The 16,798-nt window shown below is 65.1% G+C and overlaps 1 protein-coding gene across 1 annotated transcript in view; it reads left to right on the forward strand.

The window, feature by feature from the left end:
• The window catches only part of EFNA2 (ephrin A2), a 14,740-nt gene extending 2,589 nt beyond the window's left edge, over window positions 1-12,151 (forward strand). The window contains exons 4-6 of the mRNA XM_040461702.1: window positions 8,679-8,992; window positions 11,197-11,262; window positions 11,831-12,151. Of these exons, the coding sequence (XP_040317636.1) occupies window positions 8,679-8,992; window positions 11,197-11,262; window positions 11,831-11,952 (502 nt within the window). The 3' untranslated portion in view covers window positions 11,953-12,151. The remainder of the gene's footprint in view (window positions 1-8,678; window positions 8,993-11,196; window positions 11,263-11,830) is intronic.
• Window positions 12,152-16,798: the final 4,647 nt, after the last annotated feature.

The following is a 16,798-nucleotide window of genomic DNA, read 5'->3' on the forward strand; positions in this document are numbered from 1 at the left end:
CCCCCCCCCGCACACGCGCAGGGCGCCCCACCGGACGCCCTGCGCGCCCAGAGCGCCGCCAGCCCCCGGAGTTCGGGGGGACCCTCCGAAGCTGGGCGGCCCCGAGTTCCTTTCCCGGACTTGGGGGTCCCCCATCCTGGGGCCTCTCCGGGGACGCCTGCCGGCGTCGGAGTTCGTGGAGATCCCCCGGGGAACCTCATCGCTGAACTGTGCCGGGTGGGGGACCGCGGCCTCCCCCGGGGGGCAAGGGGTCCGTGGGCGCGTCCTGCGGGTGGGTCCCCACGTGAACTCGGGGAAGTTGATCTGTTCCTCCCTACCAAACCAGGACCAAGTCTTCGCTCCAGGGGGCCCAAGGTCCTAGCTTTGTAGAGGTGGGGAGACTGAGGCACCCAGGAGCGGTCCTGGGAGTCTTGGCCCGGCGGCATCCTCTCCCGTCCTCCTGGTGCTGATGGGGAAACTGAGGCACAGAATGCATGCGTGGCTGGCTCAAGGTCACGGTGAGGGGAGACGAGCGGAGGTGGGGACCCAGGTGGCCTCGTGCCCAGCCTGCTACGCCTGGCTGCGGTGTCCTGCCCGCCCGCCCGCACAACCCCTTCGGCGCCCAGCGCTAAGTGCAATTTGGGGGGCAGCCGGAGTCCTGGCTAATTCGACTGAGAAAAGTTTGCTGGTAACTGACCATGACCTGGACATCGGCAGAAGCCTCTGGGCCATCGCCGGCTCTCCAAGGCCGGGGGGCCCACGGGAGATGGGGTTTGGAGCTCAGCACTCCGAGGGGTCAGCCCCGGCACCCAGGCTCCCACGGCGTTCCCAGGGCCGGCTGGGCTGCGCATGGGAGTGAGGAGGCCAGCCTCTCTGCTTCCTGTCCCTCTGCCACTGGTCACTTTCTCTCCCTTTCAAGTGCCGGTCAAGACACCCTCACTGTCCTCTGCCATCCCGTTACTGTCGGGCAGAAAGTTGCATAAAGGGCCGTCTTTGAGGCAGGCTCTGGGACAAGGGTAGCCACTGTCCTGCCGTGGGGGGCAGGGAGCGCACCCAGACACCCCCCTCAGTTGCTCAGCTGTGGGGTTGGGCCCCAGGGCTGAGGGCAGAGACCCCGGGCTGCACAGGGACAGTCAGGCCACCGCGGAGCGGGTTCCCTGGCCGCCTTGCCCTGCTGGTCACATGTGGGTTTGATTAAGGCTCTTCCCTGCGGCCGAGCGGGGGAGCCCAGCGGGCAGCGCCTTCCCGGCCCAAGTTTTTGGTTTCAGCTTTGGAATCTCCGTCCCAGGCATGGCCTGTCCTTTGTTCTAGCAAACGCCAAACACACGAGGAGCCTCGAATGGGGACGGGAAGGGGGTGGTTGGGGCTGCCTGCCGCCCCACCTGCCACAGGGCTGTGGACAGGATCCCGGCCGGGGGGGGGGGGGGGGGGGGACGAGGCAGCCCCAGGTGCCCGGCTCTGGCCTCACACCCGAGCGCCTCCTGCTGCTGACCTGACAGTCCTGTTCCGACCAGCTGCCCGAGGGCCTCGGTGGCCCAGGGACCTCTCGGGAGGTTCGCCGCCCCGGGGCCGGCTGGCCTGGAACCTGCAGCCGGTGACAGGGTGCGTGTCGGACACGGGAGGAGGGGCGGTGTCGGGCCTCGGGTCCAAGGGCACCCAGGAATGGTGATTTCCCCGGGGGGCGGCTGCCCAGGGCAGAGGTGCAGGGTCCGCGAGCAGGCCTGGAGCTGGCGGCAGTCCCGCGGGTAGAGACGAGAGACCCGGCTGGGTTAGCAACGGATCAGTGCGGCGGCAGGTGGAGGAGATGGGGGGGGGGGTGCCCAAGAGAAGGGGCGCACATAAAAGGCACAGCAGGGAAGGGGTCAGAACGAGGGCTGGGCACACTTGGGTGGGGGGACAGGCAGTCAGTCGTGCAGGAGCTGGAGGGACGGGTGTGCTCACGTGGGGAACGGACAGGCAGTGCCGCGGTGAGGCCGGCCACGCGTGCCCGCCCGGCCTCGTACCTGCACCAAGGTAATAAGTATGTGGCTCTGTGTTCCCAGTCACATCCTCCTGCCGCGCAGCGCATTTCCTGCGCACACGCGGCTGGTGGACGTGGCCGAGCGAGCCCCGCACCCACCGTCACCGCCGCGGCAGGGTGGGGCCCCGCTGTCCGGGTCAGCCACCCGCAGGCGGGTCACCCCCGCGGGCCGGCCGCGCGCCGGCTCCTCCCTGGTCCTTGCACCTGTCCGCGGCCGAGTGGGGCTGGGCCCTCCGGCGGGGCCGCGTGTGCAGCCGCGGGGGGCTCGTGCTGTGTGCGGAAGGTCGGTGCGCCTCCGGCTCAGGCTTCCGTGTCTCCGCCCGTGTCGCCGCGTGCACTCGCGTGCTTTTTCCCCGCGGCGTGCAGGGGTCACTCACACACACGCCTGCGTGGCAGGGTGACGCATGTGCCTCCCGGCTCTGGCATGTTTGCACACGCGTGTGCGTGATTGTGCCAGAGTGCGTGCACGTGTTCGCACGGCGCGTCTGCACGTGGAATGCGCGTGCCCGGGGGTGCGCGTGCCCGTATGCGTGTGCGTGTCTGCACCGGGGAGGACGGGGGGGGGCGGGGGGGGCTGTGTGTGTGTGTGTGTGTGTGTGTGTGTGCGCGCGCGCGCGCGCGGGGGGCGCACACGTGTGTCTTTAGCACATCTGTGAGCGGAGTGCACGCGTGTGGCTGCGCGTGCGGCCCAGCCCCGGCCGTCCCAGGGCCCCCGGTGAGGGGGCGGACGGTTCCGGCGATGGCGGCCCGGCTGGCTGTCCTCCTCTGTCCCCTCCTCGAGCCGGGTGGGTCCTCGCCGGGGGACTGTGCAGGGCGCCCGCCGTCCCCGAGTCCCCCACCCGAGTGGCGAGCGCGGGCCTGCACGTGTGCGTGGTGCCGATGCGGGCGGGGGCTGTGGGCCCGGAACCCACCCGCACCCGGCGGCTCGGGGCCGCGGGAGCGTTCCAAGGGGGTTGCGTGTGCTTCCGCGTGTGGGGGTGCAGATAGGAAAGTGGCGACCGGAGAGGGTCTTTCCCAGGGTGGAGGCGTCGGGCCTCCCTGCTCCCCGTGGCGCTGCAGCCCTGCCCGCGGCCTGGGGAGAAGTGGCTTTGCGCGGGTGAGGCCATATTTTGCTGTACGAGGGTTTTTGGTTTTGTTCGAGAGAGGTCAGTCCGCCTGGCTTTCAGAGCTTGGAGGGCGAGACCGCTTGGGTCTGGGCACCCGGGGCCCGAGGGTGGGGCCCGGGGGTGCCGCGGGGAGCCCGGGCACCAGCTCAGGCAGGCGGCTTGGCCGCCCGGAGCCTCCGCGTCTCCGTAAGTGGGGGCCGACAGGTGTGGCGGTCGGCAGACGGTGGCAGGGCCTTTGTGGCCCCGGCGTGACCCCAGGGGCTCGGAGGTCCCCGACAGAGAGGGAAACCGAGGCAGCTCCTGCGGGTGAACACAGGGGCTTCTGGGGCTGGACCCCAAATCTGCACGGACAGCGACGGTCCAGCCCGAAGGACAAGGCGAGAAACAGCGGAGGGGGGTGGGGGAGGCAGTTCTGAGGGCCGCCCCCCACCCCCCCCCCCTGCGGGCCTGGGCAGCTTCTGTCCGGGGCTGCCTCTGGGTCTGATGGGCAGCAGGGCCTTCCCCGTCCCCAGCCTCGGTGCCTCCCCTTGGGGCGCTGTGCCTGCGTTGGCCCTGGCAGCTCTGATCCCCGGGCCCCCCCAGACGTCTCCGTGAGGTCTGCGGGCCCCTCGGGGTCACCCGTGGACGTGGTTCTTGGGGCAGCACGTGCGTTCAGGGGGTCTGGGGGGCGGTGTTTCTGAGGGCCCGGCCGTCTCCTTCCATCGGCCTAAGCCAGGCCCGCACCCCTCTCCTTACCCTCAGGAGCGGGAGACGCGGCCAGCCTTGCCCCGTGGCGTGGCTTTGGGGGGACTTCTCTCCTTTGGAGATGGGTCCAGGGGGAGGGCTCGGCTGTGCCCCCCCCCCCCCCACAGCCCCAGACCCCGTGCCACGTCTGTGCCTCCACACGGATGACAGCTAGGTGCACCGGCACAGCTCGGTCCCCACCTCAGCCACACTCTGGCAGGCCAGCCCTGGCCGGGGTCTCGCCCCCACGCCTGCTCTCTTGTGCCCTGGGGGCTCGGCCGCCACGCCTCGGTCGCCCCGTCGGACCTGGGGAATTTTGGTTTCAAGCGGCTCCGTTCACTACACGAGCCAAGTTGCCCCCTCGGCCGGCCCGGCCACAGCCATGCACCCGTCCGATCTGCCCACCCCGTTATGCCTCCCTTTCATGGACCCGGAGACAGTGACTCACCCGTGGCTCCGGGGAAGGCGGGCCGGTCGGGCTGTCCCCAGTCCTAGAGGCTGCTGCGTCCAAGGCCGGCTAAGGACACTGGGGGGGTGGGGGCGGGGGGGGGGTCCAGGACAGCCACGTCCTGTGTGCTGCTGACCCCGGGGCCCAGAGGCGGGGCTGACCTCTGGCTTCAGCTCCGGGGTCGGGTCGTTGCTTCAGTTACCCACCCCCTCCGCACACACCCTCCCCGAGGCTGACCCCGCACCACCTGGGGGCCCGGGTTTCTCTGAGGCTCCCCCCCCCCCCCCCCGCCCCTCACCGCAGCAGAAGGAAGGTGGCCAGGCCTCAGGTGGGGGAATGTCTTCTCGACCCCTCAGAAAGCTGGGGGTGCATGCCGAGGTCTTGGGCCTCGCCGGGGATGGCGGTGGGGAGGGGCTGACCCTGCCCCGGCCTGGGCCTCGGGACCCTGCTGCCCACCCAGGGCCCGCCTGGGTGTGTCCTTCCCTGGGGTCTTGGTCACTAGGCGGCGTGACTGGGTTCAGACCAGGGAGCGGGTCCCAAGTGCAGCTGGCAGGGTGGTGTGGGCTTCAGGTTGCTGGCGCCTCACCCCTGCCTCAACTTCTAGTCTGGGGGGGGGGTGGCACAGCCCTTCCCACTCCCATTTTGGGCGAGACTCCTAATTAGTTGCTTTGCTATTAGCGTCTAATGACTTGACAATGGCCCGATTGGAGCTAATTAGCCGCGTGGGGGGGGGGGCGCGGCGGCTGCGGGGTAGGGGTGGGTTTGGCGGGCAGGGTCGGGTCCGCCAGGGGCTGGGAGGGCTGCCTGGAGGAGTGCACGTTGGCAGCCAGCCGGCAGGGTGAACGAGCGTGGGGGTGGAGGTGTGGCACGGGAGGGGAAAGGGCCGTACGTCTGAAAGCCTCAGGAGCCCTCTGTCTGGGAACCCGTCCCAAGTCAGTCATTAACCCCTTAGTGAGAGTTTTTATCTCTCTCTGTTGCTCCCATGGAGCATTTGCATATCAGGCTTCCTCACTAATGGCGAAAATGAAAGCTTTGTCTCGGTTGCACCGGCTGGGTTTTGGGGTTGGGCCCTTCCCCCGCACAGGCGCCACCCTGAGTAGGGGCCAGGCGCCCGCCCCTGGTTTGCCCGCCAACTTGGAACCGGGAAATGGCCACGCAGCAAGGCCATCGCTATTTTAGAGCCGGGGAGGAGAAAACAATGGTCCGCTTAGGCAGCTAGAGCTGGAGGGGTGGGGGCTTCTTCTGGGACGCACCTGCCGGGGGTCCTCACTCCACGTGTGGGTCACTGTCTGCTCCCTGTGACTCCGGCACCTCAAAGACCTTGAATCTTTGGCCTTTGTTTGATCAACAAACGTGTGGAGGCACTGTGCATGAGGCCTGTGCCGGCGGTGAGGGAAAGGGGCGGAGGAGGAGGCTGGCCCCCAGGGTCCGGGGCGGGGGGGGGGGGGGGGGGCGGACAGCAGACTGTGTAAAGGTAAAAATATGATGATGTTGGAATGAGATATGTGATGAGGTGGAGGAGGCGGGAGAGAGCAGGCTGGGCAGAGGAGCACATGCAAAGGCCCTGGGGTGGGAACCGGAGCGGCCAGAAGGCTGGTGTGGCTGGAAGGAGTGAGCTGGGGGCAGTTGGAGGACGACTTGGGTGGGAACAGTGAGGCCATGCGGGCCTCGTGACCCGGGAGGACCGTGGGTTTTATTCTGAGTGATGGGGGAGCTCTGAGTCAGTGAGTCAGTGGGTCTGATTTACGCTCAGAAAAGCGAGCCCCGGGTTTGGGGAGGCCAGGAGCCTGGCCCGCCTGGCGGGGCCCAAGCATCCAGCCTCTGAGCCAGCAAAGCAGCCTCGCTTTTGGACGTTTTTCGGGAGATTAAACAGGAGAGGAGAACGGCGTTGGTCCAGTGCAGGGGAGGCAGGCACCATGGAGAAGCACGGGCAGGGGTGGGGTGGGGAGTCGGCGATGCCCCGGCAGCCCCACCCTCGAGTCCATTCGTCTTGCGAGGCTCCGCAGAGAGCTGAGCTCTTCCCTTTCAGGCCGAGCATACATCCCTGCAGCAGAGGCCAGGGAGGAGAGGGGAAACTGAGGACCAGAGGGGGCCGGGATCAGCACAGGGGCCGGTCCTGTACCCCCCCCTCCCCCACACCGTCGTTTCCCGACCTCCACCTCCCCTGCAGGTCGGGCCTGGGTGGTCCTGGCAGGCGCTTGGCCACGGCTGTCATCGATTGGCTGATCAATGGGGCTTTCAATGGGCTGGGAAGGAGCGAAAACGACTTTTGAAAAAGCCTGGAGTGGCTTTTGCATCGATCTCGCCCAAGCGGCCAGAGAGCACAGCCAGTCCATGAGACACCCGTGCTTGGCCAGCCGAGGGGCAGCCCAGCATATGGGCAGGGTCGCTGCTTAACCCTGCCCCACCCCGACCCTGCTGTGAGCCTGACCCTGACTCTGCTCCAGCCTGACCCTACCCCAGCCTGACCCTGTCCCTGTCCCAGCCTGAACCTGACCCTGCTCCAGCCTGATCCTGTCCCAGCCTGGCCCTGGTATGAGCCTGACCCTGACCGTGCTTTGAGCCTGACCCTGGCCCTGACCCTGACCTAGCCTGACCCTGGTCCCAGCCTGACCCTGCTGTGAGCCTGACCCTCACCCTGTCCCAGCCTGACTTTGGGCTGCCCTGCCTCTGTGCAGGGCCTGCTATGTACACGAGTGGCGTTCTCAAGGACTGTTCCCACTGTACAGAGTTGGAAACTGAGGCTTTGAGACGAGAATGAACCACAAGACCTAGCTGGGTGCAAGCCCGAGCCTGAACACAGAACTATCTGCAGCCCCCAACTGACCTCCACTCCCCGAGTCTCTCTGCTGTATTCACTGAATCTGCAAACAGCATCCCACTTCTGTGGGGGTGGGCAGAGCTCCCCATTCCTGGGCGGTCCGAGAGCAGGGAAGGGCTGGAGGTGAGTTTGCTCCCTCCGACTCTCCGAGCTGGAATTCTCGGGAGTCTGCGCCTCAGCCGCAGACTTGACATCCCCACGAGATCTCCTGTGTCAGGTTGGGAAACTGAGGCACGAGTGAGCAAGGTCTCCCGCTGCCTCACTCCCCCCTCTGGGGTCCCCGGAGCCGCCCCGACCTGGTGCAGAGCCTCCGGGCTGCAGGGGGGCAGCCAATGCCGGCTGATAATCCTGCCCCCCCCCTCAGTTGCCCGGCATGGGGGCCGCACCTCGGCTCCCTCCCGCGGACTGGGCCACAGAGGCGTGGCGTGGTGTGGCGTGGCCAAGCTGGGGTCCAAGCAGCCTGGGCCCCTTCTGCTGTCGACCCTCACTGGGCCTCAGTTTCCATGCTTGTACGGAGAGGGAGAAGGGGCTTCCCACCCCTCCTCTGCTTTTAGGCCTTTTATGTGCTAATAAAGCTCCTCTCCGGAGGCCCCCTTGTCCCTCCTCGGTCCAGGCTGCGTTTACATGACAGGGACCCAGGAGACCGCGTCCGGGAGATCTAAGGGCTCCTGTCGCTGTGGCCTGAGGCGGTGATGGTGGGGGGAGCTGACCTCCATCCTCGCCAGACGAAGTTGGGTCTGGGGGGGCTCCCCAAGGCTGCGTGCACAGGCTGCCTGACAGTTGGGACCTCCAGGGCAAAGGCTGGGAAGCGGGGCTGAGGGGCGGAGGCGGCAGGGGTGGGGGAACCTGGTGAGGTGACCGGGAGGTTGTCAAGTTGCAGAGGCCCTGGAGGGAGATCCCCGGACTTGCTGGGGTCACATGGGAGGTAAGGAGTTGAGGCTGGGGGCGGGACCCAGAGCACCTCTGAGCCGGGCTGGGGCGACCTTCCCGCCAAACCCTGCCCCCCCCTCCCCCCTGCAAGGAAACTGACGCTAGGAGAGGGGTCCAGAACACCCAGCTCCAGGCCCCACCCACCTGTGCCGCCTTGGCAGTCAGATCTGCCGAGGAAAAGCCACGGTGGCGGCTGCCTGTGGTGGGCAGCCTGGGGACTGCCTGGAGGAGGGTACGTGGCAGTCAAAAAGTAACGTTTATTTGGAGAGGGACTTCGTGACGGGGAGCGGGGGCAGCTCGTGCCGGCCTCGTCACGGAAGGGCCCGGACGCGCGGCCTACGCCAGGGAGGCTGGGCCCCGGGGGCTCCGCACCTGCTCCGTCGCCTGCGGTTACCCAGAATGCCCGGCGAGGCGACCGCCCCTCCTCCCCCGACGCCCGCCTGGTGGCGGGCGGGAGGCTCCGGGGCGGCCTGGGGGGGAGGGGGGTGGGGGTGGGGCACGTGGGCCCGCGCCCCGGAGCTTCTCTCGGGTCCCCCCCTCGCGCCGGCCCCGCCCCCGTCCCGTCCCGCAACCGCCCGCGCTGACCCAGCGCCCCTCGTGCTCCCCGCCCCCCCCTCCCCCCGGCCTCCCCGCGCGGACCGCGGGGCCCAGGTTCCACGCGGGCGCGGCGGACGACGGCGGGGGCTACACGGTGGAGGTCAGCATCAACGACTACCTGGACATCTACTGCCCGCACTACGGGGCGCCGCTGCCGCCGGCCGAGCGCATGGAGCACTACGTGCTGTACATGGTCAACGGCGAGGGCCACGCGTCCTGCGACCACCGGCAGCGCGGCTTCAAGCGCTGGGAGTGCAACCGGCCCGCGGCGCCCGGGGGGCCGCTCAAGTTCTCGGAGAAGTTCCAGCTCTTCACGCCCTTCTCCCTCGGCTTCGAGTTCCGTCCGGGCCATGAGTACTACTACATCTGTGAGTGCGGGGGTGCGGGGTGGGGGGGTTGCAGGAGGGGGGCCAGGGGTGCATGGGGGGTGGGGTCTGAGGAGCAGCACGTGGGGGGAGCAGGAGGAGGTAGAGACAATGTGGCAGTGTGGAAGGGGGGGGGGGGGGGGGGGGGGCGCAGGGGTTGGGGGGCAGCAGAGTCCTGGTATGGGGAGATGGGGTCTGGGCCAGCCTTGGCCTCTGTGTCTCCCGGGTCAAGCGCTTGAATGGAATCATCCTTCTCGCAAGCCCCAGAGGCCCCACTATCTAGAGTTCCCATTTTCAGACGGGGAAACTGAGGCTCAGAGTGGGGCCGAGGTCACAAACCCGCAGATGCCCCTCTGTGACCTGTCTCTGGATCAAGCCACTGGGCCTTTGGGCTGGGGGAGCGGATGGCTCCACCATCAACTTGCCGGCACTGAGATCAGGGGTGGTCACTGCCCCTCCCCCCCCCCCCAAACGGGTGTAGGGACTCTGGTGGGGGAGGGGAGCGTGGTCAAAGCCAGGGGCGAAGGCAGAGCTCGGGTTCTGCCCATCACACCCTGGCTTGGGCGGGGAGCTCCCAGGCCCTCCCCCGGCCACCCTCCCCCACCATCTCCCCCGACCAGGCCCACCTGGCCCAAGATTCCCCGCGGACTGTGGGAGGAGCTGCTTTTCAGGGCTTGGGGACCCTCAGGCACAGCCCCGCGGCGAGTGGGCGGGGCTGAGGGAGGCTGTCCCTGGCTCTGCTGCACATGGGAGAGGGGAGGGATTCCAGGGGCACCCTTCTTCCTCCCCCTAAAGTGCCAATGGCAGGGTCTGGGGACAGGACGCTGCTGTGCCCTCGGCAGCCCGTTACTCTGCAGGGACTTAGCCAGGAACACGGGAGTCTAGGCATTGTCCCCACCGGCATGGGGGCATCGGGGAGCCCGCGCTGGTGTGGGGCTGATGCCTCTGCAGAGCCACTGAGACCCCGAGGGGCACGGAGATCCCCATCTCTCGGCCGGCCTCGTGGGGGCCCGCAGGGAGCCAGGTGGGGCGCGGGGCCTGCCCCTGGGGCCGTGGGGAGACGCAGCCCCTCGCTACCCTCCTTCCCACTGCGTCACGTTAAACTCTGTGAGGCTTCGTTCTTTCTGCTCTACTTGGATTTTTTTTCCTTTTAATTCAAGGAAGAAGCGGGTGGAGGAAGGGAGAAGGTGTTTAAATTAAGTCCTAGTAATATAAAAAAATTACATTTTTCTTTCCAGGACGGGAGTTTCATAAAGATAATTATCGTAATTACTCTATGACGAATGTTATTTTTATTACATGCTTTTTTGTCTTCATCTTCCAGCGTGAGGGGCTTCTGGGGGGCGGGCAGAGGCAGTGGCCATCAAGAGGACAGGGGGACAGGCCTGAGCGTGTCCGTGTGCCGGGTCGTGCACACGGGGTGGGGGGGGGGGTGTGCCCGTGCCGTTGTCACACGCGAACCCCCGTGGCCCCCACTGGGCTTCAGGCCTCCTTCCCCTCCCTACCCTGGTCCCCAGGCCGCCTCCCGCATGACTCACTGCTATGGTGTGACCCCGGCCCCTCCGGGAGCTTCCGTGGGCCGTGTGGGCCGAGAGGCAGGGAGCAGGAAAGGTGGAATTGGAGGCGTGGGGACCTAACGCCTCGGCCTCCCTGTGACCTCCAGCAGGGTGCGTCCCTCTCCGCGCGAGGTGGGCGCATAGCCTGTCTCCCAGGGGTGACTGGCTTCTGTGAGCTCCCAGATGGAAGTAATCATTTCCAGAGCATTTACTGTGCAACGCACGAGGCCCAGATAGGGGGTGAGTTGCCCACAGACACCAGGGAGCAGGTATTCGATCCCAGATCAGTCATTTGGTTACACTGATTTTTTTGTTGTTGTTGTTCTGACTGGTTAAAAACATTTTTATTCAACACCTTCGAACTTTGCTCTGTGCTGCCTCGGGGTGACGTGCAACGAGACACAGGCACCCCCAGTCTCTGGGGTCGGGGTTCAGCCAAGGGAGGGGCAGGGGAAGTATGCGGGAGGACTTCTGGGAAATAGAGGGCATTGTGTCTAGGGCTTTGAGGTGTGGTTAGGAGTTTTATGGGCAGAACCTCCCGTAGCCTTGGGTCAGGGTCGAGTTACCAGTGTGGGGAAGGGGATGTAGCCCCAGGAGGTCTCTGGCACTGAGAGCCCCCTACTCCACGACCCCCATCCCCCTCTCTTCCAGCTGCCACACCGCCCAATGCTGTGGACCGACCCTGCCTGAGGCTGAAGGTTTACGTGCGGCCAACCAGTGAGTGCTCAGGGCATCGTGCAGGGTTTCATCCCCCACCCTTGTGTCCCGAGCCCACAGAGCCCACGGAGGGCTCGGCAGAGCCAGGGGGTGGTCCCAACACAGCCCGGGGGAGTCCCTCAACCTCAGCAATGGCGGGGGCGGCTCCTGACCCCGAGCCTCAGTTTCCTCACGTGTGAACGAGGACGGCATTTCAGACCTTCGGGAGTGAGGGTGAAGTCCGTGACCGGGCCCTCTGCTGAGGCCGTAGCTCCTTTCATCCAAGAGTGAACACCAGGAAGGTTCCCCAAGATAGGCCAAAGGGCCCACGTTCTGAGCTCTTGAAACATCAAAGCCACACGCAGAGAAGGGGGGGGGGTCTCCGCAGCCTTGCGACTTCACCCAGGCGCCGGACACGCATTTGGCACCTGCTGTTTGCCACGCTCTGCACAAAAGGCACAGCCCCGACCGAGGTGGACAGAAATCTCCGGGTCTGGGAGGGACAGCTGAGGCAGAATGTGGGGGTGGGGGTGCAGCCCCGTGGGGAGGGGGGCCACCTGCTGACCATCCTGTCTCCGTGTCCCCCCAGACGAGACCCTGTACGAGGCCCCGGAGCCCATCTTCACCAGCAATAACTCGTGCAGTGGCTTGGGCGCCTGCCAGCTGGTCCTCAGCACTGTCCCTGTGCTGTGGACCCTCCTGGGCTCCTAGTCCCGGCCCACCTGGATGCCCCGCCGAGAGACCAGCCAGAGACTCCGTTTCTCCCACGACTGGTGCTGCCCTGCCAGGCAGGGGGGGGGCTGTCCACCGCCCCAGGGCCAGCCCTGGGGGGCGCGGCTAAAGGCCCTGATGCCTGAGAGGCCGGGTGTCTGTCCAGCCTCCCGGCCAAGCCATTCCTTCCAGGGTGCCGGAGAGCCCAAGAACCTCTCGCTAGGGCTTTTCTTTTACGGCGGAATCAGAAAGACTTGAGTTTTTAATTTAATTTATTCCTTGCTGTTGCCGGTAACTTTGGGAAGGAGACAGAGTGGATGCTGCGTGGGTCCCTGGCCCCCCCCGGGGCACGGGGATCTGGAGACCCCTGGTCTGGTCGACCCTCCAGGTACCCTGGGACAGGCCGGTCTGAGACGGAAGGGGCCGGGGATGCGTGCCCCTAATTCCGGCCCAGGAATCAGAGCCCACCTCAGACCCCCCCCCCACCCCCCACTCCCCCCTCCCCCCCCACCTCCTCCCTCCGGGGTGCCTCACCAGAGAGCCCCGTGTGGGGCGGGGGGCCCCCACCAACCCCCCCCCCCCCCGTCTTAGAACCGCTTAGGCCCCGCCCGGTCCCCCCAGCCTCACCCGCTCGCCCCCGAGGCCCAGAAGACGTGACATTTCTGTAAATAGAGCCAGCAAGCATATACTGTGATTTATTTTTACTGTATTCCTAAGGATGGCCTGGAAAGTTTCTTTTTTTCTTACCCCTTCATGGGAGGGGGGCACTTTTATTTTGGCGGGGGGGTGGGGGGACTTTTTAGAGTAGAAGCCGCACTTCGCAATAAGCTCGTGTGTCTGTCGGAGCCCCTGCCCCTACTCTCCGAACTAATAACGTTTGTAAGAGAAAAGAAGACAGGACAAAAGGAAACACGGGGGCCACCACCAAGAAAAGACACCCCCCCGACACTTTAAAGAAGCAAACCGCATTTATACAGATTTCATATTTCCTACCCGCCTTTCCTGATCTGTGTTTTATATATATTATATATAAATATATATGGCGCGAGGCCGCCAGGAGACGGCTCCTGGATGCCGGGTGGGGGGCTTTTGTAGGGGGCATCGTGGGCGGGTGGTGGCGTCACGCCTGGAGCTGGCGACCGGGACCCCCCCCCCCTCCATTACAATCAACTTTGGATTCTGTATTTTTTTATAATAAAATGAGCGTAAACTTCAAGGATGTGCATGTGTGTCTGGGGCCCTCGGCCCGGATTGGGAGGGGCACTCGGAACTAATAATTTGGAGTCGGGTCTGGAATCTGCCAGGCAGAGGCGTCTTTGAGGGCCCTCCGGGATCCGTCGTGACGGCTTCTTCGCTTGTTTGGAGGCTGGGCCCTGGGATGGACATTTCACGGGGTGCTGTATCCTCCACCGCCCTCTGTGGGCCTCAGTTTCCCCCTCTGACAAATGGGAGCAAGTCCTCTGCTCCCTGGGGCAGCTGGGAGGGGGAGGGGGCAGCCTGGCTGGCTGTGAGTATACAGCAGGGGCCCTTGGGATGCCAGGACCCCCAGGGCTGCTCAGGGCCTCCTGCTCCATCGTCCGCTTGGGGCGCGAATCCTCCCGTCCTGTGACGGGTCTTGTAGGGTCCGATCAAGTCCTATGACATCTGTGTCGCCAAGCTCTACCGCCGTGTGACTCTGTTTCCCTAACTGACCAGGCCAGGGTGGGGTCTGTCCGTTTCTTTTCTTTTTTTTTTAATTTTACGTTTATTTATTTTGAAAGAAAGAGCATGCAGGGAGGGGCAGAGAGAGAGAATCCCAAGCACCCCGACGCGGGGCGCAAACCCAGGAACCGTGTGAGCGTGACCTGAGCCGAAATCAAGAGTTGGACGCTGAAGGGGCCGAGCCACCCAGGCGCCCCATCTGTTGCCTCACGGTCCCTTTCTGGCTTTGCAAAAGGCACGTGTCCGGGGCTGGGGTCCCAGGGGCCTTCACCCCAGCCTAGCCCCAGGTGGGGGCACCCAGCAGACCCTCTCAGATGCTTGTCGCCTCGGTGGTACGTCCAGGACCCAGCGTCTGGGGCACAGTTAGCGGGGAGGAAAGGCTGTCCGCTAATTAATTCGGCCGAGCTGGGCCCCACGACAGGACCTGCCTCTTAATGAAGCCAGTGGAGCCACACAAAGACCCCTGTGTGCGCCCCGCCCGCCCTGCCCGGTGTCCCCGGATGGACGGTGACGCCCGTGCTGCGCACCCTGAGGATCCCCCACTCCACAGCGAGGACCCCAAGGCTCAGGTAGGGAGGAGGCCTGCCCCCCGCGGCTGTTTTCTCCAAGACCCCGCGTCGCAGGGAGGGAACCCGAGGGAGGACTCAATGCAGGGATCGTGGGGCGGGATCTTAGCAAGTGACCTTAATTTTCTTATTTCAAAAAAAACTTGAGATATAATTCACACAGCACACCATCCATCCATTTCAAGTACAACCCAGGCGCTCGGGGGGCTCGGTCGGTTAAGCGTCCGACTTCGGCTCCGGTCACGATCTCGTGGCTTGTGGGCTCGAGCCCCGCATCGAGCTCCGTGCTGACCGCTCGGAGCCCGGAGCCTGCTTCGGGTTCTGTGCCTCCCTCTGCCTCTGCCCCTCCCGCCACCCGTGTTCTGTCTCTCAAAAATAAGTAATAAGACATTTTTAAAAATGAAAAAAAAAAAATTAAGTACGGTTCCACAATTTCTAGTACATTCACAGAGTGGTGCAACCATCACCTCTCTCCAATTCCATCACTCCAAAGGAAGCCCCGCCCCTATCACCAGTCACCCCCATCCCCCAGCACCCTCGAGCCCCCTTCCCATCCGTGGATGAGCCTGTTCCGGATGTTTCACACACGTGGACTCACACCCCGCGTGGCCTCTCGTGTCGGGTTCCCTCTCTGAGCGTCGTGTGTTCAGGGTCCGTCCGCGGGGCGGCGGGAGTGGGCGCCTCGTTCCCATGCGTGGATATATCACATTTTGTTTATCTAGGCACCAGCTTATGGACATTTAAGCCGCTTCCAGTTTTTTAAGACAAAGTTTTAGCACAAAAGGACCTCGGATGGCTAAGGACAAAAATAGCTTTGTTCCACCTCAGGGCCTTGGCATATGTTGTTCCCCTGGGTCGTGTACCCTTCCTGCAGGTCACCGATCACTGGTCCACTCTCTCCCTGAGACCTTTCAGATTAGGTCACATGTCCTCTCTCGACGTCCCTGGCCGAGTGGCCACTCCCCGGCGCGGCCCCCCATGTGGCATTTCTGATTCTTCCCTGTTCTCCCCCGGAGACTGGGAGTTCCCAGGGGGCAGGGTCAGTCCTGTATGGTCATCACCAGGACCCAGTGCCCACACTTGGGAGACCCCCCCCTTGGGCTTGTTATCTGCTATGTGCACAGGCACGTACACGCGTGTGCAGAGGAACCCCCAGCCGCTCTCGCCCACGCACGCCCCTTACCACTGGACACTTGCATTCAGGGCCTGGGTCACTGGCCACCATCCGCTGCCTCAGGGGCCACCGTCAACATGAGGAGGGGCTGCGTCGTGCACAGTGGGGACCCTGACCCTGTGGCCCCCACCCCGGCCTCTCTGCAGGCCCCCTGGGCAGCCGTCTGTATGCGGGCCCCTGAGCAGAGGGGACTCGATTTCCCTCCCGGGGTGCCCGGGTGCCCCGCCACGGGGAGGGGGTCTGGGAGGTGGGGAGGGGGCGTCCTGAAGTCCCCCCAGCACTTCCGGCTGCTCTGGGATGGAGGCGTATCTCCTTGCCACGCGCACCCGGTTAGATTTGCTGTTGTATTGCTTTGGGGGGGGGGGGGTCAGGCCTCAGCCTCAGGATGGGGGCCTGGCTGCCCCTCTGCATCTCCACTGGGGATGAGTGTGTGCCCTCACAGTCAGGGCTGATGGGGACCCCCTGATTTTAGGGGTCCCGTGACAGCTGGAAGCCCATGCTCCTGTATCCCGCTTCAAGGAAGGTCCTCACCCCAGCTCCTCCCCGCCTCCCTGGGCGCGCCCGCCCCCCCCAGGGCCACTGCCCTGCCTGCCCCTTCCCCATTAGCTTCCCTCCCTCCCCCTCCCTTGCTCCTCAAGGCCCCAGATCTTGTCTGTCTCCTCCTCTAGACTGTCAGCTCCCTGAGGGTGCAGAATTTTGTCTGTCCTGGTTGCCGCTGCGTCCTCAGTGCCTAGAATGTGCCGGGTACACAGCAGGCGCTCAGTGAATTCTTGTTGATGAATGAATGAATGAATGAATGAATGGATGGATGAGGCAGCTGCCTGATTAGGAGACAGAACGTAACACACGGATGGTGTTCCCAATGCCAGCGTCGGCGCCCCCAACGAGCAGTAAGTGTGCACCTACTGTGTGCAGCGGTCAGTGCTGGGCCCTTCCTGGGTCTGCGTGGCCTCCGGGCCCAATATCCGGGGGACTTTCAGGCCATGGTTGGCGCCCCTGATCCAGGCTGCAGGTGGCCAGGCGGCCACTGATGGGCAAGGAAAAAGCAAGTTCACAGCCCAGAAGCCCCCGAGGAGCCATCAGTCACTGCACGATAACACACAAGCCGGAAATTAAGTGGACGCAGCCAGGCAGGTGTGGCCAGCAGGGCAGACTGCCCCGGGAGCGGTTCCTGTCCCCTCCAGGTCCCCGGCCCCAGCGGCTGGGCCGCAGGCATCGCTACTAGCGCAACACGGGCCAGGTCACGGGGCTGGGGCAGGGGTGTGGGCTGGAGGGGGAGGGGCCGGAGGGGGAGGGGCCTGAGCGCCAAGCACAGGGCAGATGGCAGGTCCAGCACAGACAAAGGCACAGAGACCGGACTGATGCACAGCCCAGGCTGCGGTGGAGGCTGTGGGGGGGGGGGGGG

This window comes from Herpailurus yagouaroundi, unplaced genomic scaffold, assembly GCF_014898765.1.
Source record: "Herpailurus yagouaroundi ecotype Mexico unplaced genomic scaffold, PumYag 295, whole genome shotgun sequence".
Classification (NCBI taxonomy): domain Eukaryota; kingdom Metazoa; phylum Chordata; class Mammalia; order Carnivora; family Felidae; genus Herpailurus; species Herpailurus yagouaroundi.